The following is a 26275-nucleotide window of genomic DNA, read 5'->3' as shown; positions in this document are numbered from 1 at the left end:
AGAAAATGATGATGCATGATGATTAGAAATCGTAGAAGGTAGAAGATATGGGCGTTAGGCGAATGAATCTGTAGACCATCCTTTGACACTGTATCGTCTCCAATAGAAGTTCGTTTGGACATTATCGTTTCTGAAATAACCTCTTACTGATGTTGCCAATATTTGTTTTCTTAGGAGCAAGCACCTTCTCCTCTTCACTGTCACTCTCATCATCATTCCCGAAGGCAGTAGCCCGTTTCGTGGGACCTTTTGCCAGACCTTTTAACTTCAATGACACTTTACCACTCACTGGTTGCAATTTTTGGGGCCCTTCATTGTTGCCTTCTTCGAGTTCCTGGGTTATCTTCTTGCCCTTCTCGATCTGGTCGTGAATCAACTTCAATGCGATTTCATCGTCACTTCGCAAGTTCTTTTCCTTGTTCTTCTGTTGTTGGCGCTGCTGCACTTCTGGTGAGTTATCTATGAGACTGATTTCGAGATTCAACTCGGAAGAGTCGTCAGCATTTTCTACCTTCACATCACCACTGCTACCAAGAAACTTGACAAATGCGGTCAAGCTCGACCACTTGGTGGAGTTCATATGGATATGGTCCCTATCGCTCAAGATGTACTCCTGGTAGAACTTGTTAGCGTTGATCTTCTTGGTTCCATGGTTAATTCGCAAAAGCCTCAAGAACGCACTCCTTAGCTGTGCTGAGTAGTTCTCAATGACTTGCCCTCCCCTGCCGCTGTCACTAAGTTCCTTCACTCGGAAGTGATGACTTGGTGCTGCTAGATGGTTCTTAAACCCGTTGGCATCACGGCACTGTTTCTCACAGATCTGGCAGTAGAACTTGAGTTTTTGGAGCCCTGCAGCCTTGAGCTTCTTGCTCTGGTACTTTGCGCTGCCCACCTCTGCTTTGGCCATAATGTAGTCCGCTCCTGACGAAGTATGGATTCCCAGAGTAGTAGAGTAAGTCTGGTAGATGGTGTTAGAATTTAGATTCTGTGTGCAGGTGTACTTTTGCTCTTTGAGAAGAAGACTATTATATGTAAATATTTATTTAATAATATTGTAACACACAATCTAATACTATTCGGCACACCCATTAATCTCTGGGATTTACTGCTTAATTTATACTAATTTTAATCTCTTTNATCGGATCCGTACGGGAGTATTTTCACCCGTTCTTTCCGTCTCTGTTTTCAGTTGAGCGATTACTTTCGTTCTTTTTGGTAATTGCCCAGCTGGATTCGTTCATTCTGTCTTGGCCTGTTTCATCTTAAGCTTTTGCCGTATGAATGACAATGGTTGTTGTCCTGTTAACATCATGATGTAAGCTCGTCTTATTTTCAACTTTGCTAAAGCGGAATTTTATGTCGTATTTCATCAATGTCGCGTTTCTCATAATGTCGTTAGAATTATGATGTCGCGCCATAATGTCGCTTAGGACGTATGTTCCAACAGATGGCTGGGACATCTCATCACGTGCCATTTGTCACGCGCTCCACCATCTCAGCACTTAGATTTCCCACTGGGCACTATCCACCACAATGATCCCTGCAGTCTTCCTACGGCCATTGTCCAAGCATACGCGGCTTCCACCGCTTGCAGTGTCCCAGCGCCTTTGCTGTCCCCGGATGTACTCAGTTGGTCCACCCAGAAACTCGTATATACCCACCAAGACTCCAATACAAGCATTCTGGTACAACCGTGTTCCGTCCAGTGTTAAGTACTTTGGGCTTATTGGACTCTCTGCATTCACATTCACGCATGTTCATCCCAACGTACTAGTGACAGTGGGGCCTCCCGTCTTGGTAGCTGGATACTACGGATACAAACAGTTGATGAAGAGAATCTACCAACGCGAAACTAAAAAGTTGACAGAGGTCAAGCCTGGCAATGACATCGTGCAGATAAGGAAGTACGACGAAAGCGAGATGTACAATGTGTTGAACGGCCTCGAAAACCAGTTCCAGCACTTCACCCACCAAATACTTGAAGTGGCTGAAAAGAGAATCGTGGATTATGTGATCGAAGTCGAGACAAGGGGCCTGCTGGAAAACAGGACGGTAACGAGCATATCGCAGATGTTTATGGACGAGAATCACCAGATTTCAGTCCATTTGGGGAAAGACTTGGAGACTTTTGTGATGCTGAAAGTGGGTGAAGATGACTTCATTAAACTCAGCTTGCCCTTTTATGATAGCAACGACAGGAAGCGGAGGCTAGGAACAGTTCAGATTTATTTGCTCCAACAGGAGTCCAAAAACGAGGCTGAAAGTTTCATTCAATACCGTATGGGAATTGAAATTTCTCAGTATATGAAGCCGGGCTCCATTTTTTTCACCTCTGTTGGAGAAGGAGTTTACAAGAGTAAGGTTTTGCTAGACAACGAAAGCGACAAAGAACGAGACGACATTGAAGAAACTATAGAAGCAAATTGATGCTCAGGCTTTCAGTGGCCATTATGTACATAGTTATTAGTAGTATCTATTAGATTTAAATAATTGTAATATCCTTGAATATTGAGGAAATCCTCATAGGTATCACAGGTAGTATCTGGTACAATGAAGTAATTCATTTTCATCATTCGTTACTTCTTCCCAAAAAATTCAGTCTTGAGTCTATTGAAATCACCCATACCGTACTGGTAGCATCCCAGGGATTCTTTTATGTGTTCTAATTCTGGTAACCATCCCTGGATGTCGTGGATTCTCTTTCCTGTAGCTGGATGAGTTGAGAAAAACTCCTGTAAGAGGGCTTGTCTGCCCGATCCATTCATACGTGCTTCAAAATCGCTCATTCTTCCCCAGAACTTGACAGCCTCTTGCACATCGTAACACAGCCTGGCCAAGAGTTCACATCCAATGTGGTCGGCCTCCGATTCCATTTCCCTGGAGGCAGGCATCTGAAGCATACCCAGAATCAAGAGATCATTGAGTCCTGCTGTGCCTGTTAGGGAGTAGAGTATGGCTGACAACATTATGTAGAATGGCTGGGACGATAATTGCTCCAGGGTATGGTGGGCCAACTGGTGTGATAATTCATGTGAAAGCACTGTAGCTAACCCGTTGTCATCGTGGCATATGGGCAAAATCGACGAAAATATGAAGATTTTTCCGTTGGGTAAGATGAAAGCGTTAGGAGGCACCTTATTGGGGTCCACTTTGATCACATGGATGGTCCAGTCCAAACTTTTCAAGTGTTCACGTTGTTTCTCGTTGTCTGAGTAATTGATGGCCGAGGTCAAGAGTCTGTTCATGATGGTTCTGATCCGACCGTACAATGGGTCGCTGGAGGGGACGATGTCGTTTTGGTACTGGTACAAGATCTGCTGGTACGAATAGTCACCTATCTTGCGTTCCAACCAGTACGGAATCCAGATGAATCTGGAACGATGGGTGAAGGGGGCTTCGTCCAAGTTGTACACGTACACTGCCACCAAGCCTAGACCCAAGTATATGTTGTTTCTGTTGTATAAGAAGTTGGTCAAGGTGATGGAGGGTGTGGGTGAGTTATCAAACCGACGGTATGAGGCATAATGACGGGACGGCGTGTATTGGAAGCGTGAAGGAAAACGGTTGGCGGTCCGCTTCAAGTTGGTCCTGGCAGAGGCCATGACCGACGCCATGAACGGCCTGGATCTGAACATAATGGTGGTGACTGGGGCTATAGATAATAGAGAGTTTCTTAGTGCTGAATCGGTTGTGTGCAGGATGAAATGGATGTAAAGAGTGATCAAGTTTGGGGAAAGTACTTGGGGTTTTTGCGGTGTCTAGTATGTGAGGCAGGTTTTCGGTATAAATACGGAAAATTTATGAATGTTAGTTTAGGGATAATTCTAAGCTATAAATTGTGATACCCATAACTCATACTAGAACTCTAGGTGATTGATACGGGCCATAATATAAGCGTTATCTATATGTATCCAATTTTTATTACTGTACAGATAGTTGAAACGACATTAAGGAAATAGTGCAATATTCATCATAACACTGTTGATTAACTGGAAGTTAAAACTGTACTTAATGGGCCCTAGTTACATTATTTGCCACAATACTGTTGTATGAAGTGAAAGCAGTAAAAACTAAACTCAATGTTACTGCAATGTATCACAATCAACAGAGTGTATGAACTGACAGTTGAAACTACAATTGATGTATTTAACTACAAAATAAATTTATATCGATGATAGGAAGTAGAAACTACACCTGATGAGTTTCAATCTGATAACAATGTACCGTTTGTGAGAAGTAAAAACTACTCAATGTGTACAAATGCAATTCTTCTCACAGTTAGATTAAACTTATGGAAGGAAGACTTTATTGGGAGAATTGTATAGTTTATCACTATACTGGCTGAGACTAGTAAAAACTACAGTTAACCTTTATCACGATCAACAATTTGTATTACTGACTCTTAAATGAACGCATATTGTAGACAAATATACTATTCATATCCTTTGAAAACACCTGGCCATCTTAGAGTCCGGCTCCAATATGGTACAGTACTTGTCCCCCAAAGGAGGCCTACGGTGGTGATGCAGTCTTTTTATTGGGCCCGTAACAAGAAATGAAGCAATAAAGTACAAGAGAAAGATCTATGGTCGACATTACTGTCCACAGGAGAAAGTAAGCATTAACAGATAATTTGGTGAGAATATTCAAGCACTCAATAAAAAGGCATCAAAATGCTGTCCTATTCTCACTGGAAGACCACTCCCGGCTCCGATTCCTCGGAGATGTCAGACGTATGCGAGTCTTTGAAAGGAGAGTTGTTGGTCATTCCAGCATCCTTGTCGAAGCTATTGTCTATCTGGCCCCCCAAAACCTTGCTGAGAGCGCCAGGAGTGGAGGAGTTTGCTTTGGCGGCATTGTCGGCCTTGGTGTCCACCTTGGGTGCTTCGTAAACGAAGTTGTCGTTGATGGTGTTGTGTTCGTTAATGGTCAACCCGACGAGGTCGGAGCTCGAGTTGTTGGCGGTCATTACCTGGGAACCAGGGCCACGGTGCTTCAAAGAGACAGTGGCGGCTCTAGAGGGGAGTTTTTCGAAGAATGCAGGGGCGGTGAGCTGTTTGGCCAAGTTGTCCAAGGACTTCTCGCGGGGGAGCGCGGAGCCGAGGATGCTGACGTTATTGGAGGAGGCGTTGGTGGACTCAGCGTCGTGGACGGGAGGAGCCAACTCCTGCAAGGTGGACGAGGAGTTCTGGTTGGTGGAGCCTGGGTGCAACACCGGGATGAACGAGTCGTAGAAGTCGTAAGCAGACCCGCTCTTGGTGGGCGACCGAGTGTGGCTGGACTTGGGCGGGTTGATCAGCGACTGGTTGTGGTGCTCGATGGTGGTGGTGCTGGTGGACGAGCCATTGGACGAGATGTAGGGCTTTTCGGCAGACTCGGTGCCCTGGGCGGTAGACGACGACTTGTTGGGGTCAGGCTGGGGCTCCTCCTTCTGGTAGGGGCGGTGGAGCTCCTCCTGGAAGCGGCCAAACAGTTCGTCATCGCGGATGCCCAAGTCGTACTCGTTTTCCCGCTGGTCTTCTCGACGCTGTTTGCGCTGGTTGCGGAGCCATAGTATCAACACGAAGGTGAGGATGAGGAACGAGGGCACTCCTACCGCCAACCCCACGGCGAGTCTTTCTGTGTATGCCATGGCTAGGTGGGTGGAGGATTAGCGGGAGTTTGGGGTGGGAGGCTGTGACTTAGGGAGACGTAGGAAGACGTAGCGGAAGACTTGGCGAGACGTAGCGGAAGACGTAGGAGACGTAGCAGAGCTGGCTGTATTACCAGTGGTGGGAGTAGTTGGAGGTGACGACGTAAGTAACTGCCAGACGGTGGGCGGGTGTCAAACAGCAAAATGTCAAATCCCAGATTATTGGCTGCCACACACTACCGGAACACTGATTGCCAAATCAGAACAGCCGTGGGAATGATACTGTCCGCAAATCCAAGTATAGAACAAATTGAGCCAAATAGTACACACACTACCGTCTATAAATAAACGGGGTGGAGGAGGCTGGAGGAGGAGGAGGAGGAAGGCGAAGGGGGGAGAATGTAGAGACCAGGAAGTGGAGTGAGGAGGTAGTAGGGAGAGGAGTGGGAGTGGAGACGGCGGGCTGGGTGGTGGGCCTGGAGCCAGCCATGAGCCCCTATTGCCTAAAGCATCGATTGCTGGTTTGGGAAGGCGGAGGCCTGCGGGTCGGGCTGCGGCGATGTGCGAGGTCACGTGACGTGGGTCACGTGATTTATAATATCGGTTAACTTTCCAGAATATGGTAGAGGGATGTTTTGTTAGTTAGTTTTTGGTTAGGTTGTTTGTGCAGTATGAGTTTCTAGTATAGTCTGTGTTTTAAAGGATATAATGTGCGCCTTAGTATATGTCAGACGATACTCTTGGTTATTATGTTAATGCCATGTCTTGGCTGTTTGCTAGTGTAGTAGCTGAATACTCTATTAGTAGCTCAGTAACTTTATAAAAATGGCAATTTTGTTGGCAATAATTGGTAAAATGCTTATCAGCAACAAATGAATGGATAATTAATATGTTAATATCAGATGATCCCCAAGATCCTTAGATGCCTAGTTATTTCCAATATCCCCTTGAATGCGTTGCTATTTGATATCTTTATATAATCTAATGATCATTGGACGTTTAATTATGGTATCTAGCTACCAATGAACCTTCGAATTTTGTGATTAAAATCTTTGTGAATATCAATGGTCCTTTGGAGGTTTTAATTAGTCTCTTTACAGCGAATTATCCTTCTGTTATGTCATATTTTGTTAATGTCAAATGATCCTTTGGATGTATAGTTATGTAACATCTTTTTTTAATTATCAATCACACTTTATTTAATTTTATAACTATTTACATTGTATGTACACTAAATGTCGAACTCGACAGCTGGGTCCTTGGTCAAGTCATAGTCCACGCCACCCATCTCCAAGAGAAAGTGGTGCACATTGAATGGGTGCATCCTCAGCTCTCTCTCGGCCTTCAACTTCAACATCCCCACGCCCTTGTCACCCTTGATTTTGAACGCGATGTCAATGTCTCCCTTGTTGGTGTTCAAAGTACCCGAGATCCATGGCCACGAGCTCGCAAAGTCGATGCCGTTTCCCAACTGCTCTTTGGCAATGCTAGATCTTCTCATGAAGAAAAGCGTGGAAGTGACGATTGGCGAGGTGGTCTTTTCGTAGTTGAAGATGATGATACAAGCAACCGTTACCCCGATTCCGTACGCCACGAAATACTTCCTGTTCTGTTTCTTTTCCGCAAACGGATCGGGAAACTCTCTATCCACGGTGACTGGTGTTTGATATTTCTTGGTGGGATCGGCTGGGTTGGCTGACGAGGAGATGGCAGCATCCGACACCTTTCTCAAGGCACCGAGCTGTATGCTTCTGTTTCTGAAGGCTCCGCTGAGTAGCCTTGATGAGCGGGTCAACATGGTGTAGTGGAGGAATGGTCGTAGTGTAAAAAAGATCATTTGTGCATAGATGCACCCGCACGTGACTCAAATTGGGTGATGGATTTATGGTGTAGTACCGGGGTTTGCAAGACAGAGCAGAGCACGAAGATAGGCATGGGAGGTGGAATGGTTGGTCTGTTCTTCAGAAGAGTAGTGCTTGGTTGTATTTAGTATTTTTAATTTTTTATGTTGGATATGATTTGAGGCTTTCCGCATACTTGCAACAAGTGTCAACGCAATCAATATTGGCGAATACGATACTCCAAAGGTGATTTAGCTCTGGATTTCAATTTTTGGTGTATATTGAAATCCGAATGTTTTGGTTGGTTATTTACTTAAACACAATACCAAGTTTATCTTTCACCGATTGGTAGCCAATATTAAGACTATGTGGGTTGGTTCATTTAACTCTCTAGAAGGTCCTAGATTATGATAAATGCTCTAGCTCAAGGTCACACCGGAAAGCATACTTTTGTCTTACCAGCTTGAACAGTAGTAATACTAACCAGCTCTTGACATTTCAATTCAAAGATTGTATAGTCAAGTGCTTCTCTGGGTTCCTCCAAACCAATAAGCTCATTTAGCTAGCACTTACCTTGTCCAAAAACAGCTTCCTAGGCCCACATCTAATTCAAATCGCCAACCCTTCCATCATCAGATAGAAATGCCATTTTGCAGCTACCGGTCGTGCGCCCACCGCATATAACTCAACTAAATGGCTAGCGACTAATCCAATCTACACCATCACCTCAAATGGATTCTGTTTCAGGGGCATGTTCCGTTGACAAGTTGTCCGGGATGGTCAGCATCAGGGAAGATGTGACTCCCCTGATCGTGGAATGGAAGGCCATTGATCGGCTGAAAACCATCTCTATTCCATTGAACAGTTTGAATAACTTACAGGCCACCAAAGAGGGATCACCCAAGATGATCTTAAAGATCGTGTATAAGATAGGCAACCAGGAAGAGAAGTCGATAAGGTTGACCTTCAATAACCGTCCAACCATGAACAACATCAAAGATTCCCTACAAACCATCGTGGCAAGACAGAGAACCATCATCAAGGATCTGCCAGGACCTCCATCATCTGCGGGTACACCAGGAGCATCTGGTAGCCCAGGGACCCCTACAGCTCCCTCCACCCCTGGAACCCCAGCACCACCGCAGGCCTCTACACTTGGGTCCTCGTCCATGTCTTCAGACTCACTCTCCGATGCCAATCTCCTCAAGAACCTTCAATTACAACAGAAGTTACTTTTGGAAGACAGAAACCTTCGTAATATCTTCACTCAATCGGTGATGAATTTCAAGCTTTCGCCTACCATTTTTTGGTCGAGTCGTTTGAATCAATTGAGAACGTATGCGTTGACCATATCCCAGCATAGGGGCCCTTATAATGTGTTGTCCACTATCAAACCAGTCGCCACCTCAGATAATCAAGTCAATGTCAATGTTACTAGAGAAACAATCAATGAAATTTTTGACACATATCCTATTATTAAAAAGGCATTTAAAGACTTGGTGCCAGTGAAGATCTCCGAAGGTGAGTTTTGGTCTAGATTCTTCAACTCGAAATTATTCAGAAGACTCAGAGGTGACAAGATCAATACTTCAAACGATAGAGGTGATGTTGTTCTCGATAAATACCTTTACATAGACCAAGATTTCAACGAGGACGACGGAACTAGTGAACCTGTCAGGAAGAAACCAGATATCCGAGTGAACAAGTTTATTGATATTCTTGGAAATGAGGATGACAACTCTTCTAAGCTCGGAAATAGACCCGATATGACCATGAGATTTTCCGAAGATGGAGAGAAATTGTCACAGAGCCAAGGTTCTGGGGGTTCTCCTCAATTACAAAGAAGAGGATCGACTGTGATTGCTGGGCAAGAAAACGAAATGATCATTTTGATGAAGAACATGAACAAACTTTCTTCAAAGATGGTGAATATGAGTCAGGATATTCAGAACCAACCAGAAGAACATTCGGGCGTTTCCCAATATGATTTTACAGACGAATTAAACTTACATGACTTAAACGAGATTGAGGACCCCCACTTCATAAGATTAAACATAGATCCAGACTTGGAAAACAAAAAGATAGGTCCACAGGCTACTGGGGAGTCGCCTGGTGGAACACCAGCCATTGCATCAAAACTCGATCCTCAAACTCTAAAGGATTTTATATTGTCAAATCAATTTGCAGAAAGCGCAAGTGGATTGGATCTTACCGATACTTACAAATCCAAGAATGACGAGATTGAGAAAACATCAAATGAAATTTTGCAGTTAGTCAAGCAAAATTTCCGTACACATAAACTAATTACCAAGGAGTACACAGCAGGCGAATCAGTGGCCAAGAATTTGATCCCTGAATCTCTTATACAAGAAATCATCACCTATAACATGACTATTGTTGAATTCCTCTCGCATTTCTGGAAGCTATTCCTTGGAGGAAATAACCCAAACCAGCTCAAGAAAATATTCGTCAGTCTCAAGAACTGTCAAAATGATTTAAATGCATTGAAGGAGCGAAGCATCAAAAGTTTTGGTGAAATCGAGCTTGTAAAAACGAACGATAAACTAAAAGACAAGATCATCAAGGATTTCCACAACTGCATCAGTCCAATGGAAATAGGGTTGGAGAAGGCTTGCGAGGAGTATGTCAAGGCTGTGAAGAAAGAGCAGGAGAAGGAGAAGGAGTTGAACGAGAACGGTAAAAGAGCGTTGGAGGTATAAACAAATTTACAAATCAATGATGAAAATGTATAAGAACTATCTATCTTAGCTAACTTCAAAGCATTAGAATTACATCAATTGGACATAACACCTTTAGATATGTACACAAGTCTCAATCAAACTGGTTCGCCAAATTATCATTGCTTGTATTAGCGCAGTTTTTACAATACTATTAATCATAGGTATTTTAAATTTACATTCTCTAAACTCGATTCAATGTAAGATCTGTTACTCAATCGTACTCGAAAGCCGCTTTCTCTGATTGCTAGGACTATCCGACTTACGAAAAATTCAGTTCAAATGTCTATTTCTTCCCTTATCGGTCACTCTCAGGTAACCTTCTATAATGCACACTTGACTATGTACCAATCATAGGGGTCTATGGTGACAGGTTTGGATGTAGACGTGGTGATAATGGTTGGGGTAGCAGACGGCTGCACCAACATCCCATCGATGGTCTGGCGGAGGAGATTGACCAACTGCAAGGAGAGCACTGGGTCGGTGCTTCTGTCAATAAGAAAGTAAGCCTGGGTGATATTCAAGGTATCGGTGATGTAATCCACAAGATTCACAAGGTGATGGTTGAGGTTGTTGGGGAGGTTCGAGATGACGCTGGGCAGAACCAGAACAAAGACGGTTTCGGTACCTTGACTAGCACCTACTGGGTGCAGGCGAACACCAAACTCGTTGACTTGCTGGTGGTCACTAAGCACTTCACCTTCCGATATGAGCAGCCTTCCGACTGCCCCCACACTGGAGTGAATTGCGTAGTCAAACCCACCACTCGATACCCAACGCGGTGTGGTAAAGGCTGTGAGAAGAAGGGTGCATGTGGGACATACTAGGCATTTCTTCGACGTTCATTCTGACAGGGATGGTGGGCAGGTTGGCTTATTTTGGACGGTGAAACCTGAAATCGCGGTTATACAGTTGTGGGGCGGACGACCAGATCGTCTGACGTAATCAACCTCTGGCATTTTTTCGAGATGGGATGAGATAGTGAACCACATCGAAATGGCTAAGAAGAGTAAGTACGGCCCGTGGGGCGTTGTTGAGGTCCAAGAGGCCTCCAGAACGCTTCAGAATATGGTCTCGAATGAACTCGGCATGTTTCATCCGGCTTTTACCGAAATAAACCAATGAACCAACCCTCAAGACCACGAACTCATCGCTACCATAATCCAATACTAACAACAGTCTCGAAGCACAGCAGAGCCGCCAGAAGAGGAGAAGTGGATGAAGGCATTAAGGAGTTGGAGAAACTTCCCAAGGCGGAATCCGATGGTGTCAAGAAGTCCATCATCCGTACCACCATCAAAAACGAAAACTTGTTGAACGCCAAAATGGAAAGCAGCAGAGTCAAGAAGAACAAGAAGAAGACCAACAGTTTGAAGCATCGTTTGGAAAGATCCGACAAGCTCAGCGGGGTCTTAAGTACGAAGATCGAGCAAAGTATCGCCAGAGCCAAATACGTTCAAAATGCCAGAAAAGCGGGCTGGGACCAGATCAACAAGAACATCAAGAACGAATTGATAGACGAAAAGAGAAGGGAGATCGAATTATCGGGTAAGGCTCCTTTGACCGAGCAGGAGCTTGAGCAGGAGGCCGAAGATGAATACGTCAAAAACTTCTACCAAGACGACGAACAAGAAGAAGAAGTCAAGCCTCAAAACCCAGCCAACAAGTTTGCTTTGTTGGAAGAGACAGAGGCCTAAATCTGGAACCTAGTCATTTGTCACTTCAAGTAGGGCTCAGACAAATATAGATTGTACCATAGAAATACACTCAAGATAGGAAGAAAAAAAACGTAACTAGCAAGCGGATGACAGAATGACCCTATTACTCTTCCCCGAGTTCCCCAGCCATGATGGCCACGTAAATTTATAGGAGAAGCCCAGCGGATTAATGCTGGACCAGTGATCTGGTCACGTGCTGGTGATCACTATCTAGAATTTTCCACCACCACCAAGCTATCATCAAAATGCTCAAGTGTCTTGTAGTCCTTGCCTTGTTCGTTCAAGCATTTGGGCTTGAAATTCCCGAATACGCCCCCTACCAAAAGCATCTCACTTCTGGGGCCATCTTTGACCAATTTGACTACGACAGTTTGAAGTCTTCCCCATGGGTTCCATCATCAGCCACCAAGTTCGATGAAGGCAGAAGGGAAGTGGTCGCATACAACGGAGAGTGGGGCATTGAGACATCCAAGAAGGTCAAGGGCTATGCCAACGACCGTGGTTTGGTCATGAAAAGCCAGGCTGCCCACTATGCCATTGCTCGCAAGTTGGATGAGCCATTTGATAACACAGGAAACGACTTGGTTTTCCAATATGAAATCAAGTTAGAGAACGATTTGTCTTGTGGAGGTACGTATGTCAAGTTATTGAGCTTGCAAGCGGATTACCTGAAATTCAACTCCGACACTCCATACCAAGTCATGTTTGGCCCAGACAAGTGTGGATCGCAGAACATGGTCCATTTTATAATCAAAAGAGTCAACCCACACACTGGTGTTGCGGAGGAGAAGCATTTGCGGACGGCTCCAATGTCAAAAGGTGGTGTTTTGAGCAGTTTGTACACATTGATCATCAAGAAAAACCAAGACTTCGAAATTAGAATCAATGGTGAGGTCGCCAAAGCGGGAAACTTGGTCACAAGCACTAGCTTATTGAGGCCACCTTTGAACCCTCCGCGTGAAATCGAAGATCCAAACGATAAAAAGCCATTCGGCTGGGATGAAAGGTTGACTATCCCAGATCCTAACGCTGAGAAGCCAGACAACTACGAATTGAACCACGTCTGGACCCAGATCCCAGATGTCCGTGCTGAAAAGCCTGAGGATTGGGATGAGTCCAAGCCAAAGTTGGTGCGTGCGGAAGACTCACAAGTGCCAGATTACTGGGATGAAGAAGAAGATGGCGAGTGGATTGCGCCTTTGGTGCCTAATCCAGAGTGTGAAAATATTTCTGGGTGTGGTCCATGGGAGCCCCCATTAGTAGACAACCCCCATTACATCGGTCCATGGGCCTCTCCAAGAATCGACAATCCAGACTATCAAGGGGAATGGAAGCCAAGAACAATTCCAAACCCTGAGTATTACAACGACGAAAGACCCTCTGACCTCGAGCCGATCGGAGCAATTGCTTTCGAATTGTGGAGCATGGATTCCAATGTCATGTTTGACAACGTCTACTTGGGCCATCTGATAAAAGAAGCTGAACAAATTGGAAATGAAACATGGCGTCCAAAATACGAGTTGGAGCATGTTTATAGGGAAGCCAACAGACCCAAGTTAAGAAACGAGCCAGTTCCTCCTCCTCCGGACTTCCAGGATTTGTTGTTTGCCGATCCCGAAGAGTCCACTCTTTCACAGTTCTTGAACTTTATCAGAATGGCATCTAAGAGACAATATTTGGAGTTCAGTGATTTTATCTTCGAGTTTGTCATGGACCCTGTTCCAACTGTTCTCGAGTCACCAGTTAGATTTGTGATTTACTGTTCCATTAGTGTTGTGGTTTTGAGTGTTATTTTTGGAACTTGGGCAGTGTTGATGTTTGTACTTTTCAACAAGAGTGAAGAACCAAGCCTCCAGGAAGAAAAGCCGGAAACTGAGGTACAATATGTGCCAAAGATAGAGGAGCTCTCTGATCACGAGATCGAGACTGTTACAGCCTCCGAGTCAACTTCGTCTGCAGTTCATCAGGAAAACAACACCACTAAAAGAAAGTAGCTACATAAATAGCATACGTTATTAACGACAGAATCAGTTACTGGTTGCAAGTGTAGTGTCAGATGGTTCTTGCTAGGTTTGTAGTTGGTATTCGTGCGAGGGATCAATTTTGCACCCTTTCTATTTGTGAACATGGCTGCGAAATATTACCAAGTAGATCGAGAAAAAGAAACCCAGAAATAAGCATGTCTATAGACGTAGCAGTACAAGGTAATCTATGAACGAGTGATGGCTATTTTTAGAAAGGGGAAGCGTAAAGCGTAGGAAGTGCAAAAAGCTCATAATCTTTTAGCATAAGCATAGAACTTGAACTAGCGACATGGACTAAAAGAGCTGGGTTTAAGCATAGCAAAAAGATAATGCCAACTATAAAAGGACCTCTCGATTCCGATCCATAACTTCAAACCAACTCGCTCTTCTTATGTCGCTCTTCAACGCAATTCCTCTTGTCGACGAACCAGAAGCTTATGATTCGTCCGATGAGGGCAGCACCAGCTCTGAGGGATCTGTTTTTGATGTTCCCAGGTACCTCGCTCCCTTCGAGCCCTACAACCCCCCATATCGCGTTGGAAGAACCGGCTTTATTCACCCACTTATCCGGAGAGAGAGCATCAGAGCTACCAGAATCGAGGACTACACGGAAAGAAGAAGCAAGTTCACCATTGTTTTCAAACCCACCTGCCTCAAGATCACCAATGCTGCTTCTGTATTTTCAGGCATCGAATGCGAACTGATTTTGCTGTTCAGGAAAGTCAAGGGTATTCAAGTCGCTTCGGTTCACCCCCACCAACAGATTTTGTCATTTTTGGAAGTCGAGCTTGCAGACCCCCAGGTGAAGTCTTCCCTCATCATCTTGAACTTCATGGCCTTCACTGCGAGTGACAAGTTGACTACTTACAACGCATTAATGGCCTTGGAAGAGTTTCTCAGAAATTACTACCAAGTGAACCTGGTCAAGGTCGAAGTGAATATCTTGCTCAATGGGTTTGGGATGAGGAAGTACACGCCCGGTGTATCGCAGTTGAAGGTGCTCAGGGAGTTGTTGTTTGGAATCTTGGGGCCACCACATGCCAACTATTAGGACAATGATTTCAAAAGACCATAAAAATTACAAAAAACCAGAAAAATTACAAAACTCCAGGAAAATATCAAAAAGTCAAAAAAACCGAAAAAGCGGATAGGCCATTTGTTTAGGACTTAGCCAATGCACAATAATCTTGCACCCGTAGGAGGGCAGGGACAAGATCTGTACCTAATGACTACTTGAGATATAAGCATTAACCATCTATTTAGGAAGTATATCCGCAATTGAAGAAAATCTCAGTTACACTTGGCGTATAATCATCTGTTCTGACGTACAATCCGCTGTTCTTAGATTACAATCACCTGCACTGTATTATGCTTGTCTTTGACCTGTATCATCGGTTCTTGTATGATCCACTACTATTGCTCCTGTCGCACCCCTGGCGCACTACCCCAGATTTCAAGCAAAATCATAAAGAACCCACCACAATGACGGAACCCACCATCTACGTCGTTTCCGACGCAGGAGTTCCCCAAGCAATCGAACAGCCCCGCAAGTCGCGTGCCAGCCGCTACTTCAAGTACGTATTTGTTCCGCTAGTGATCCTCGTGCTCATCAAGAGCTATTTTGCCATGCAATCCAGGATTGGTACTGGCCATCTTCCGCTCAACAGGCCCTTGAAATTGCGGGTATACACCCACAACATCCGTTACGACAACCGAGGTAATAGAGACTGGGGCGAGCAGCCATGGAGCGTGCGCAGGGCCGAGGTGGTCAATTCGATCGACTTCAATGCTGGTGCCACTGGCTACGCCAACGTGGTGTGTCTCCAGGAGGTGTTGCACCACCAATTAGAGGAGATTATCCACGGATTGAATCGCAACGCCGAGCAAGGCGAATCCTGGACTTACTATGGCGTGGGACGCACTGATGGCCGTACTGGAGGTGAGTATGCTCCCATCTTGTACAAGCCATCGGAGTGGGTATTGGTGGAGAATCTGACGTTCTGGCTCAGTCCAACGCCAGAAGTACCTGGCAGTAAAGGCTGGGACGCTGCGCTCGAGCGGATCGTCACGTTGGTGACCTTGCAGCTGACACTGAACCCGTTGGTCAAGTTGAACTTCTTCAACACCCACTTCGACCACCGTGGAGTGGTGGCCAGACAGAAGTCTGCTGAGCTCATTGTGGACAAAATGAAGAACCACAACGGGTACCCTTCGTTCTTGGGTGGAGACTTCAACACCGAGCCCAGCGACCTACCCTATGGTGTCCTCCGTTCCTCGGGGTTCAAGGACAGTAGGACGTTGATCGACCCAGCGTACTCGTACGGAGCCAACGCCACGTTCACAGGCTTCAACCACGAGCACGAGCAGAACACCATCATCGACTATATATGGTCTCCCGAGTACACCTTGAGCAACTTGGCGAGGGAGGGAAAGGGAGAGTCGAAGGGAGAGTCGAAGGGAGAGTCGAAGGGAGAGTCGAAGGGAGAGTCGAAGGGAGAGTCGAAGGGAGAGTCGATGGGAGAGTCGAAGGGAGAGTCAAAGACACACCACCACGGCCACCACCACGCCAGTGTTCCCAGCCAAGAATCTGACCGTTTCGGAGTGATTCTCAAGCACTTTGGTATTCTCAACAACTTCAACAAGGGCTTCCACTGCTCGGATCACCGTCCAGTGGTTGCAAACTACGAGGTGACCAGAAAGTGGTTCTAGCGGCCTGCCGGTTTGTAGCCTATAGGAATATATTTTTTCAGTTTGATGTGTTATCTCAGCCAATGTGAACATCCATGCAGCCCCGGGACGGGTTTTCTCGGAAGGGTCCTGGGACTGCTACCCCACCATGCTTCCAACGAGTTTCTGAAACGAGCAATTGCAGCTACGGAATCTACTGACAAATCAGACAAGTAGCACAGAAGCATGCACCCCGCAAAACCCCAACCTTGGAGTAATCTACATGTACAACACTAAATTTCATCCACCCAGCTGCTGGCACCGGCACATCCGGCAATCCCGCCCACCGCCACCAGGCTTTGGCGACGTTCAGCCCCCAAGGTGTTCTCTGGCAGTACCCTCAAAGCCCCGTGTAATTGGTGCTGTGTGTCACTGTGTGCTTGACAGTACCATGCGTGCAAATTGTCTTGGTGACACCGCCAAGTGCGGAGAATTTCTTGGTGTCAGAAACCCACAGATATTATGGCGACATGCAGCACTAGTCGTAGCGACACACCTCCATGACGACAACCCGCTGATCGTTGGGGTTCCATAGGTGAACTGGGATTTGGAGGCTACCCCACGTTTTGGAGGGCTTGATGTTCCCCCTTCGAGCAACGCCTCGCCTTCATTCCAGTTTCCCCGAGCTACTGTGGCACGACCCCGCTCTCTGGGTGTCATTTTTCCACTCGTACCTTGCGTATTTGCTGCAGTCCGGGGCTGGGCTGGAGCTTGCCTACAATCTGGAAATCTGGTGGAATAGCTGGCAACGACCTTCGTTCCCAACTGAGCGAAATGGACTACGCCTCCTTCGATGCCCGAAACCTAAATGTCCAACCAAACGAAATTTGAAGTTACACTTTTGTCTTCTCGTATCGTAGTGGAGTTCCTCCGAGCCCATAGCCTGGTTTTCGGGGTTTGTCACACTCCGAAACCTATCAGTCATCAGGTAAACTCGGTTGCTTGGACTTCACACTCCGACGATCTGGGGGGTTTGTCAACAGCGGGGCAGGTGCAGCCAGAGGGAAGACCCGGAACCACACTATTTCAGTTTCTGGCCACTTTTCGGATATGTGCCACTGCCCAGTGTTTTCTGGGCAATGTCCCCAATAGGACCGTCTGGAACACCACAAGTGGTGGACCATGTTGGGAGGAGTAGGGTCCCCTCCAAGACAAATGTCTGAAAATATTCGCATAACTGTTTTTGGCATCTGTACGTCGATTTTACGGGCACCAACCCGCAGAGCGGGTGTCACACCGAAGGCCGCAATGGGGCCACTCCACTCGTCACCAGATCTGCACGAGATCCAGCACCAGATCTCCAGTAGAGTCGTGGGAGGGAATATCAGTTGAAGTCTAGGGGTAGACTTCCCATCTAGCATTGGCATGGGCGATCTCTATTGTAGAACGCACAGTGACTGTTGCTCCATTAGAAGCCCCAGACACGAGACTAATGCGACAACGCCAGCTCGCTGTGCCCTCGATGGATGCCCACGGATACCCGTCGGATGCCCACGGTTATGCACTGAGGTAGGCATCGCGATGAGGCCTGGTCCGCGGAGCTTGCAAACCCGCGTAGAAATGGTAGTTTGGGATGTTTTCCACGGCATTGAGCGGTGTTAAGCGAAGATTTTGCACCCACGGGATGAATATCGGGCCAATCCAAAATTCCATCGGGCAGGATACAAACACGGCGCCCGGGATCACGTGTCGGCATGGCCCGAACGGCCATCGTTTTCTGGAGTGTTATCTTCCAATCAGACGCAGGCTCGCTTTGTGGGATAGGGACTCCACGGAAGAAAAAGGGACAAGTGGCGGCGATCTGACGAAATGTGCCCCACCACGGACCTACAAATGTAAAGAGCGCTCTTCTACTCATAACCTGGCCCTTCCAGCAGTCGCGAAGCCGTACCCCACTCCACCCGGAGTTTTCCCAGTGCCGTTGTCAAAATGCAACACGGAAAATTGAGCGGCGTGCGCCCACCGCGGGGCACGCTCTCCGGGTGAGCTGCATGAACTCCGACACTATCGGGGAATTATTTTCGTTATTTTATCGCCAGGACCCGGGCAACAAAGATCACCATAGCAGGCTTTCAGCCCACTCCTACGCGTTGAGGCGGTTGTCTGCTTAACCCCTCCCTCCCGCATGTCGCCAGAGGCAGCCACTCCGGTTTGACCTAGCTGTCTGCTCATTAACCCCACCTCTTCTACCGCAAATGTGGGGATGCCGCACGCTCGTAACTGCATATCAACTATTACTAAGTTCTACAGCAGGAACAGACGTACTGCTACAGACCCCAGCCGTATATAATAAGAGGCACCTGCCCCCTTTGCACCAGCATTATCCATCACTTTACACCCAAACACTATGGCTAGGTCTATTCACACCACCCGGTCCATCCACACCGTGTACACCCAGGAGGAGGCCAAGGAACACAACGCCCACATTATCCAGCCTCCCAGATTCACGTCGCTGGCCATCGCCACCTACTTCAAGACCCGTATCCCCTCGCTTTTCGTGCCCAAGGAAGAGCTCCTGAAGTACTCCAAGACCGAGATCTTTTTCCCGTTCGCTGCGCTCAGTGAGCTTAATGCCAAGCAATGGAACTTCTTCTGCGTGGGTCTTGCTGCATGGACCTGGGACGCACTTGACTTTTTCACCACGTCGCTTAATGTGTCAAGTATTGCCAAGTCTCTTGACGTATCTGTCAAAGATGTCACCTGGGGTATCACCTTGGTTCTCATGTTGAGAACGGTGGGTGCCATCATCTTCGGTATTTGGAGTGACACCAAGGGTCGTAAATGGCCCTACATCACCAACTTGATTCTCTTGATTGTTCTTCAGATCGGTACCGGTTTCGTGCAGACCTACAAGCAGTTTTTGGGGGTCAGAGCGCTTTTCGGTATTGCCATGGGAGGTTTGTTCGGTATCTGCGCCGCCGATGCGCTCGGAGATGCTCCTCCTAGAGCCAGAGGTATTTTGAGTGGTATGTTCCAAGAAGGCTATGCCTTGGGCTACTTGCTTGCTGTCGTCTTCCAAAGAGCCATCGCTGACAACTCGCCACACACCTGGAGAGCCATGTTCTGGTTCTCCGCTGGTGTGCCTGTGATCTTCATCGTCTGGAGATATTTCACTCCCGAAACCGACTCGTTCATCCGCCAAAAGGAAAGATTCAACGAAAGTTCGTCGCAAAAGAAGTCCAAGTTCAAGGAGTTCAAGTCCCAGGCCCGTAAGGCTTTCAAGCAATACTGGTTGATCTGTCTCTACTCGGTGTTCATGATGTCTGGTTTCAACTTCATGTCCCACGGCTCCCAAGATTTGTACCCTACTTTGTTGACTGTCAAGTACGGCTACTCTCACGACAGAGCCACTGTCACCAATGCTGTTGCTAACCTCGGTGCCATTGCTGGTGGTATGGTTTTCGGCCACTTCTCCACCTTCATCGGAAGAAGATTGGCCATCATCTTGGCCTGTCTTCTCGGTGGTGCCATGATCTACCCATGGGCCTTTATTGAGGGTTCTGGTATTAACGCTGGTGCTTTCTTCTTGCAATTCGGTGTCCAAGGTGCCTGGGGTGTCATTCCAATCCACTTGTCCGAATTGGCTCCTCCCCAATTCAGATCTTTGGTCACCGGTGTCTCTTACCAATTGGGTAACTTGTGTTCATCTGCCTCTTCCACCATCGAATCCACCATTGGTGAAAGATTCCCTCTTGAAGGTGGTTCTTCTGGTGTCAAGAGATACGACTACTCGAAAGTCATGGCTATCTTCATTGCCTGTGTGTTTACTTTCGTCATTTTGATTGTTCTTGTTGGTCCTGAAAACAGAGGTGCTGACTTGGGTATTGAGAGAGATGATGTTGCTGACGAAAACGGACTCGACATTGAAAATGAAGAGTACGACAAGAAGGACTCTGACGACGAGTCTGCCCACAACATGTTGAGGGACACCGAAAAGCCAACTGTTGATCATGTTGGCAGCCACAAGGATGCTTCCCAAGCAGTGTAACGATTTTTCTAGCTACGTTATGATATAATTAATGACAAATCTGAAAGAATGGTTGTAGATTTTTGCACAGGAGCCGTCTCTTGTTCGTAACCAATAGGATAGGTACGACTTACGGATGGAACAATAAAGACTCTAGGCGGGGCACTCCACTTGACTCCCGTCTCGAAATATGATTAGATTGTTCTCTTATCAACACACAAAAACTGAGAGGATTCTGTGAGTAAAAATTCCAAAAAATTATGAATGGGTTCTCAAAGGATGAGTTGACTGGGAGCTTTTATTGACATTATATCTGGAAACATAAGGGTGGGAAAACTTTGAATTCTGCAATGGTTCCGACCGTTTTTTTATTCACCCCGTACTTATCAATTCTACAAGCACAATCATGGATTCCCTCCGTTATTTTTGCATCTCATACCTGTCAATTTACCGTCTCATTCAACGCTCTCATCACCATAGTGCAATCTTATCTCCCTACTACCTACAGCTCGTCTCCACCCATGATCTATTATACATTATATACGTTTATGTTTCTTTCTGTAGCGCATGACCCGCTTGAATAAGGTCTCGACGTCCAATTCTATCTCTGTAATGAACTCGTCCAAAATCGACTTATCCCTGATATACCTGTCACAATCATTAGCCATGATAAATTTGTCCGGTTCGTCGCACTCTGTACAAAGTCTGTCGATGAACTTCACTATAGAAGCTCTCTCGAGATATGTTTCGTGGTCAATCTCGTCACTTATCCACTTAGTGCCCCACTTTTCCACTCTGGTACTGATGCTTGGCTCTATGGTGTACCATTCCTCGAGAATTTCGTAGATGGTGTAGATGTCGTGGTTCATCTCCACTACCGGGTACTTTGAATCTGACTTCAAGGCACCCCCTGGGTTTTCCACCGGCCCACTCTCGCTGTCACCCAAGCTAGGGCCATTGCAGATATCATAGTAGAACCTTTCACACGAACCATTAATTTCTCCCATCAAGCTGGATAGCACCTCCATAACTTGGGGGTCGTTGGTCATGGATCTGATCATGGTCATACCCTGTGACACCGCATTGTTGAGGTCTTCCTTGTGGTTGTAGTATGACGATTTTAAGAACGAAATCATTTCGTCCTTCTTGATGCCCTTCTTCCTGGGCTTTATTTGGGTTTCTGGAGGTACGGAGCCTGAGTGAGCTTCCGAGTCAGATTCGACAGGAGTAGAGCTCTTCGAGATTTCGACACTGGACTCCGTTTTCAATTTGTCGCTGTCCTTCCCTTCGGGTCTTCTGTACTTGGAGCCTGGAAGCTTTCCCGTTTCTTTGTATATCAAGTAGTCCAAGGCCACCTGACGATTGGGGATATCCTTGTTGTCGAGACCATAGACCAAGAAATTGATTTCCTGGAGTTTGCTGAAGGCTGGGTCCATTTTTCGCAAACGGATCACCGGCTTGTCGCTAGTACTCTTCTCGAATTGCTCTTCGTAGAATTCCTTCATCAACTCTCCAGTCACGAAGAAGTTGTCGAGCTGTTTGCTGCAGCAGAATCTGATGAAATGCTTGAAGGTGGTAATGTACCTCTTTCTGGTCTCGAAGCCTAGCGAAAGCAATCTTGATTTTGCATCTGGGTTGGTGAGCACCTCTTCGTCGAATTTCTTGAACATGCGGATGACCTCTTCGGTGTCCTTGCTCATGATTCTCTTGTTTATCTTGATGTTCTCTCTGTCTATCTTGTATTTGCGTTTTTTGGGAGGGTGGTCGGATTCGTCGGACACTGGATTGGGTGTTGGTGATAACGAGGTGATGCTCTGCGATATGATCGACACTGCGTGGTGGATGGGAGGCATGGGAGTCTCGGGCCTCAGGTTGCTTGGAGAGGACAACTCCAGCGTTGCTGACGTGGGATCAGATTTGACAGCACCTCCATTACTTCCCACGAAATCAGTGTCTACGTCGGTGGCTGGGGTGGACTTACTGGTCAAAACCTCGGCCTCTGTGTCGGTCTCGAGCCTCTTATCAGACATCCGTACCGTGGTATCCATGGCCTCGGCGACTTTGGCCAAGCTGTCGAGACCAGGAGCTTCGAACGGGTTCTTTCTCTTTCTGGCCGAGTGTTCTGGGTGCTCCATCATCGCTTCCTGGCTGGGGAAGATTGCTGGCAAACTCTCCGAGTCGGGGTCTGGACCCGTGCTCGGTAGCCTGTCGGGCAGCTGATCCCCTCTGGTTTTGGATCTGGTCGACACCATTTCGTGGATGGTGAATTAATGTTCCTGGGCTGAATCAATTAAATTTTTCACCTCGATGCGCTACCCCTTTAACCGAAGCAGCAGATAAACCAAAAGCACTAGCCGCCAGGAAGTTCCGCTCGAGGCGTCAGGCAGCCTGGAGTCCAGTCTACACACCGCTGGAGCCTGGACTCGTCAGGGCACCTCGTCTACTAGCAATACTACGCTTCTCCCCTGGGAAGACCGCACGGAAACCCGGCCCTGGCACCATGATTCGTGCTCAAAATGGTGAACTGCAGCAGTCCATAGTCTGGGGCACACGGGCCTATAGGACAACCCCATAACATCTCGATTTTTCTCGATGGATCTCATCTCGGCCGCTTAACTTCGTCAACGGTGAAATTCTGTCACGTGCGGGCCAGATCAGTCTGCGATGGGCAGGGTGGATCAAAGATGTGCCAAGCACCACCACGACCAATCACAGCACGCTGGTAGTAATAGGCAAAACCTCCACCAGCAATACGCGCTTCTTTGCATACACTCTCTGTCGTGTGATCGTACGATCAAGTGTAGTTAAAGTACATGCGAGAACTATAGAAATTTTAGAAACAGACAAACTGTCGTGGGACACATTTGGCCCTAGAAATGAAGCTGGCACGAGAATCGAACGCGCAATTAAACTAGCCCATTCTGGCTCTCTCTCTCAACACTTTGAGCTCCTGGTCGGATTTCTGGCTGCCCTTCTCGATAATCAAGTTCCGCAACAACTTGTTCTCCATCTCCAACTGCTGCACCTTGACCTCGAAGTCCTTGATCAAGTCGTTGAGCGACAGCAACTGGTTTTCCATTTGCTTTTCCTTGAGCTTTTTCTTGATACGGAACCTGGCCGAAGCTGCCGTGTTGCGACGTCTCTTGTCGAGTTCTGACGACACAAACCCGTTGGAAGACCCCGAAATCGATCCTGAGCTGCCATGTCCGGTGGTGGCAGCTGCACTGAACGTCGATGCAGACACAGATGTCCCTAAAGACGACGTGGAGGACGTCACCGACGGAGGCGACTGTTGCACGGGGCTGTTCATGCCATATGCTGGAGTCTCTGCGGCTGCAAAATTGGAGATGTCAAAGTCCGATTTGTCTTGCGACACAAGGTTCGGTATCAGGTTGTGCTGACGGACAGGAGAATTAAAATTGAAACTGGAACCCTGGCTCGGCAAATGGGGCACCTGCTGACGATGCAAATCAGGCGACGTGGAAGAGGGAGGAATGGAGTTGCCCAAGCTTGTTTGATGCTGGGCAATCAATGCGCTAAGCAAGTCGATCTGGTTCTGTGAAAGTCCTGCTGACACTAACGAGGATTTTGCACCTGGAGGAACCGGGAATTTTGGGAGTTTGGACACGTTCAACTGGTCGAGAAACGAGGTTGAAATCACCCCACGGTTGTTGTGCTGATCCACATTTTGGTGGTGGAAATCGCCGTGGTCTTGGACCTGGCGCTGTCCCCGCAAGCCCTGGTCGTTGGACCTGTCATCGGCATGTCTCACTCCGTTCAGGTTCTGGCTTTGGAGTAAGGGAAACGTTCCAGGCGTGTTTTCGTGCGACGACTCCAAGAACGACGAATCAATCGTGGACTGGTTTTCGCCCAACAAACTCCGTTTCTTCTCAGGGTCGTCTTTTATACGCGTGTCCTTGTTTGCATCGTCGTTGTCGTTGTCACGATTTTTGGGTTTGTCTTCGTCGGGAAAGATGAACGAATCGTCAGCAAACGCGGCCAAATCGATGGAAAGCTGACCGTCGATGTCCAAGTTTGGAGTCAGATCACCGGCGTTGGAGCCGTTCGTCGACATGAAGTTGTCGATGTACACCAACTGCTCCAATAGGGCAGACGATGTGGAATGAGGATTGTCAGACATGATATTCCTCAAAAGATCCGATAAGTCCGGTTGTGACTATGTATGAGCAACTTGGTTGAGTAGAGAATCGTGACTGGTGATATCAGGCGTTGCTATGGGGTTAGCAACTGGGGGATTGGCTCTAACTTTTGCTTGGTTTTACTGGAAAAGAATGTGGACTTTTGCTCTGGATGATCTGGTTTCTCTTGTCACCTGATTCTCAGTCTTGCTTCGTTACGGGTTGGTTATGCTGGCGTCCTGTCAATGGATGATCGATGGGCCACTGTGCAAATACTGGGAGCTGGATAATGCTATGGCTAACGAGTAAAAGAAGGGTTCAGTCTCGAGTTTATTATGGTTACAGGGAAGTCAGCATATAAATACATGCCGGAACCGATTTCCAAAGTTAGTGTGGTGTTTCTAATAATCACGGTATGTCTTAGAGGGGCTGTTGTTTTGAAGCCGATAGTATGTGTATAGGGAGGTTGCGATAGCACAATATCACGTGGGAAGGAGTGTGGATTGCATAAGCACACGTGCAATGGCGGTGATAAGGTCACGTGCAGATATTGATGCTGACAAAATACGACATGGGCGGAATTTCGGGGCTTGTTTTGCGGAGGGTAAGGGCTGACAGCTGGGATCAAGCAACGGGAGCAAGCACACGTTGGCCATGAAATGTGATTGTGGGTGTTGTGCATGTGCCAGCGTGGGATAAACGCACCAAAAATCCACCACTACTACATGCTCAACTCTTGCGGAAAGGCTGTTTTGCATTGCAAACTTGACTCTGGATAGGTCCCCAAAATTGACCAATTTTGGCAGCCTGTATGTTCCTGCCTCGAAAAATTTAAACCAAAACAGGGTCCCTTCGGTCCTGATCTCGACGTATTGGTACGTATTCCGTTGGCATTCGAGGGAATTGCTGGTATTACTACAGCCAGATGTGCCTCTTGTCTTTTCCCAGAGCGTAGAAACGTACAAGGATGATTACCAGAGTAGTAAGGAAGCATGCATGTATACTGTAGTGCATTGGATCAATAGACCAGGACGTTTTGAACGCGGAACGCGAGCCTGAACTGGGAACAATGCGGCCTCCACAGCCGATATCTCCAACCCTGGGCACATAGGGGGAGGTAGTGATTGCAACACCAGAGCACAATAGTACATATGTGAATGAAACTGCAAAACCACGCAACAGTTTCTGAGTAGTGGTCCTGCTATGCGAAGTGCGAGCCCTCTCTTGTGCTTGCAGCGTGCCATCCCGCTGGCGTAGGACCCGAGAAACATGCTAGGTTCATTTGGACATGGAACCTAGTTGAGGTGTCTGCGAATTGACACCCTGCATAATCTCCACGTGACAGGTGCATTTGTCAGCTCATAAGCAGCAGTGCACCATGCAAGGTCCCCGTTGGACTGCATACAACCAAAGTCAATAAGGTACAGGTTCCACCGAGTACCCCTCCCATTGATACCGCTATCGGTGGGCAATAGATCAGCAGCCTCCA

The 26275-nt window shown here is 47.0% G+C and overlaps 15 protein-coding genes across 15 annotated transcripts; 7 read left to right on the top strand and 8 right to left on the bottom strand.

The window, feature by feature from the left end:
- Positions 1-121: 121 nt before the first annotated feature.
- On the bottom strand, positions 122-907 carry CANTADRAFT_6204 (uncharacterized protein; the record flags this gene model as incomplete). The annotated part of the gene is made up of 1 exon (XM_020210845.1): positions 122-907. The coding sequence occupies one exon, from the start codon at positions 905-907 to the stop codon at positions 122-124; it is 786 nt and encodes a 261-aa protein (XP_020064135.1).
- Positions 908-1540: 633 nt separating this feature from the next.
- Positions 1541-2497, top strand: GOA1 (Goa1p). Its single transcript, XM_020207646.1, has one exon. It carries the CDS (start codon positions 1621-1623, stop codon positions 2425-2427), a length of 807 nt encoding a protein of 268 aa, XP_020064134.1. The 5' UTR covers positions 1541-1620; the 3' UTR covers positions 2428-2497.
- On the bottom strand, positions 2318-3667 carry CANTADRAFT_26093 (metalloendopeptidase). Its single transcript, XM_020207645.1, has one exon. It carries the CDS (start codon positions 3633-3635, stop codon positions 2577-2579), a length of 1059 nt encoding a protein of 352 aa, XP_020064133.1. The 5' UTR covers positions 3636-3667; the 3' UTR covers positions 2318-2576.
- A 1020-nt stretch (positions 3668-4687) lies between these two features.
- CANTADRAFT_90120 (uncharacterized protein) lies at positions 4688-5632 on the bottom strand (the record flags this gene model as incomplete). The annotated part of the gene is made up of 1 exon (XM_020211656.1): positions 4688-5632. One exon carries the CDS (start codon positions 5630-5632, stop codon positions 4688-4690), a length of 945 nt encoding a protein of 314 aa, XP_020064132.1.
- A 1120-nt stretch (positions 5633-6752) lies between these two features.
- On the bottom strand, positions 6753-7702 carry CANTADRAFT_26091 (uncharacterized protein). Its single transcript, XM_020207644.1, has one exon. The coding sequence runs from the start codon at positions 7428-7430 to the stop codon at positions 6864-6866; it is 567 nt and encodes a 188-aa protein (XP_020064131.1). The 5' UTR covers positions 7431-7702; the 3' UTR covers positions 6753-6863.
- A 497-nt stretch (positions 7703-8199) lies between these two features.
- Positions 8200-10360, top strand: CANTADRAFT_26089 (TFIIH/NER complex subunit). Its single transcript, XM_020207643.1, has one exon. It carries the CDS (start codon positions 8205-8207, stop codon positions 10191-10193), a length of 1989 nt encoding a protein of 662 aa, XP_020064130.1. The 5' UTR covers positions 8200-8204; the 3' UTR covers positions 10194-10360.
- Positions 10361-11201: 841 nt separating this feature from the next.
- Positions 11202-11992, top strand: ECM1 (Ecm1p). The gene is made up of 2 exons (XM_020207642.1): positions 11202-11220; positions 11391-11992. Exons 1-2 carry the CDS (start codon positions 11208-11210, stop codon positions 11906-11908), a joined length of 531 nt encoding a protein of 176 aa, XP_020064129.1. The 5' UTR covers positions 11202-11207; the 3' UTR covers positions 11909-11992.
- An 89-nt stretch (positions 11993-12081) lies between these two features.
- CANTADRAFT_26086 (calnexin) lies at positions 12082-14180 on the top strand. Its single transcript, XM_020207641.1, has one exon. It carries the CDS (start codon positions 12175-12177, stop codon positions 13921-13923), a length of 1749 nt encoding a protein of 582 aa, XP_020064128.1. The 5' UTR covers positions 12082-12174; the 3' UTR covers positions 13924-14180.
- A 164-nt stretch (positions 14181-14344) lies between these two features.
- CANTADRAFT_21784 (uncharacterized protein) lies at positions 14345-15004 on the top strand (the record flags this gene model as incomplete). Its single annotated transcript, XM_020206737.1, has 1 exon — positions 14345-15004. The coding sequence occupies one exon, from the start codon at positions 14345-14347 to the stop codon at positions 15002-15004; it is 660 nt and encodes a 219-aa protein (XP_020064127.1).
- A 431-nt stretch (positions 15005-15435) lies between these two features.
- Positions 15436-16662, top strand: CANTADRAFT_90137 (uncharacterized protein; the record flags this gene model as incomplete). Its single annotated transcript, XM_020211660.1, has 3 exons — positions 15436-15474; positions 15529-16391; positions 16533-16662. 3 exons carry the CDS (start codon positions 15436-15438, stop codon positions 16660-16662), a joined length of 1032 nt encoding a protein of 343 aa, XP_020064126.1.
- Positions 16663-17597: 935 nt separating this feature from the next.
- Positions 17598-18047, bottom strand: CANTADRAFT_90114 (uncharacterized protein; the record flags this gene model as incomplete). The annotated part of the gene is made up of 1 exon (XM_020211655.1): positions 17598-18047. The coding sequence occupies one exon, from the start codon at positions 18045-18047 to the stop codon at positions 17598-17600; it is 450 nt and encodes a 149-aa protein (XP_020064125.1).
- A 980-nt stretch (positions 18048-19027) lies between these two features.
- Positions 19028-20668, top strand: JEN2 (Jen2p; the record flags this gene model as incomplete). The annotated part of the gene is made up of 2 exons (XM_020211654.1): positions 19028-20556; positions 20641-20668. 2 exons carry the CDS (start codon positions 19028-19030, stop codon positions 20666-20668), a joined length of 1557 nt encoding a protein of 518 aa, XP_020064124.1.
- A 530-nt stretch (positions 20669-21198) lies between these two features.
- Positions 21199-22374, bottom strand: CANTADRAFT_34094 (uncharacterized protein; the record flags this gene model as incomplete). Its single annotated transcript, XM_020208572.1, has 1 exon — positions 21199-22374. A coding segment is annotated over one exon (1176 nt), but the record flags the coding sequence as incomplete, so codon positions are not given.
- A 1190-nt stretch (positions 22375-23564) lies between these two features.
- On the bottom strand, positions 23565-24773 carry MET4 (Met4p; the record flags this gene model as incomplete). The annotated part of the gene is made up of 3 exons (XM_020208388.1): positions 23565-23866; positions 24050-24281; positions 24420-24773. Coding segments are annotated over 3 exons (888 nt in total), but the record flags the coding sequence as incomplete, so codon positions are not given.
- A 163-nt stretch (positions 24774-24936) lies between these two features.
- CANTADRAFT_242780 (uncharacterized protein) lies at positions 24937-25612 on the bottom strand. Its single transcript, XM_020207070.1, has one exon. It carries the CDS (start codon positions 25466-25468, stop codon positions 25085-25087), a length of 384 nt encoding a protein of 127 aa, XP_020064121.1. The 5' UTR covers positions 25469-25612; the 3' UTR covers positions 24937-25084.
- Between the last annotated feature and the right edge of the window lie 663 nt (positions 25613-26275).

The sequence above is a fragment of the Suhomyces tanzawaensis genome (genome assembly GCF_001661415.1).
Source record: "Suhomyces tanzawaensis NRRL Y-17324 unplaced genomic scaffold CANTAscaffold_4, whole genome shotgun sequence".
Taxonomy (NCBI): Eukaryota; Fungi; Ascomycota; class Pichiomycetes; order Serinales; family Debaryomycetaceae; genus Suhomyces; species Suhomyces tanzawaensis.
Note: the sequence above shows the minus strand (reverse complement) of the source record. Positions and strands in the feature narration are given on the sequence as shown.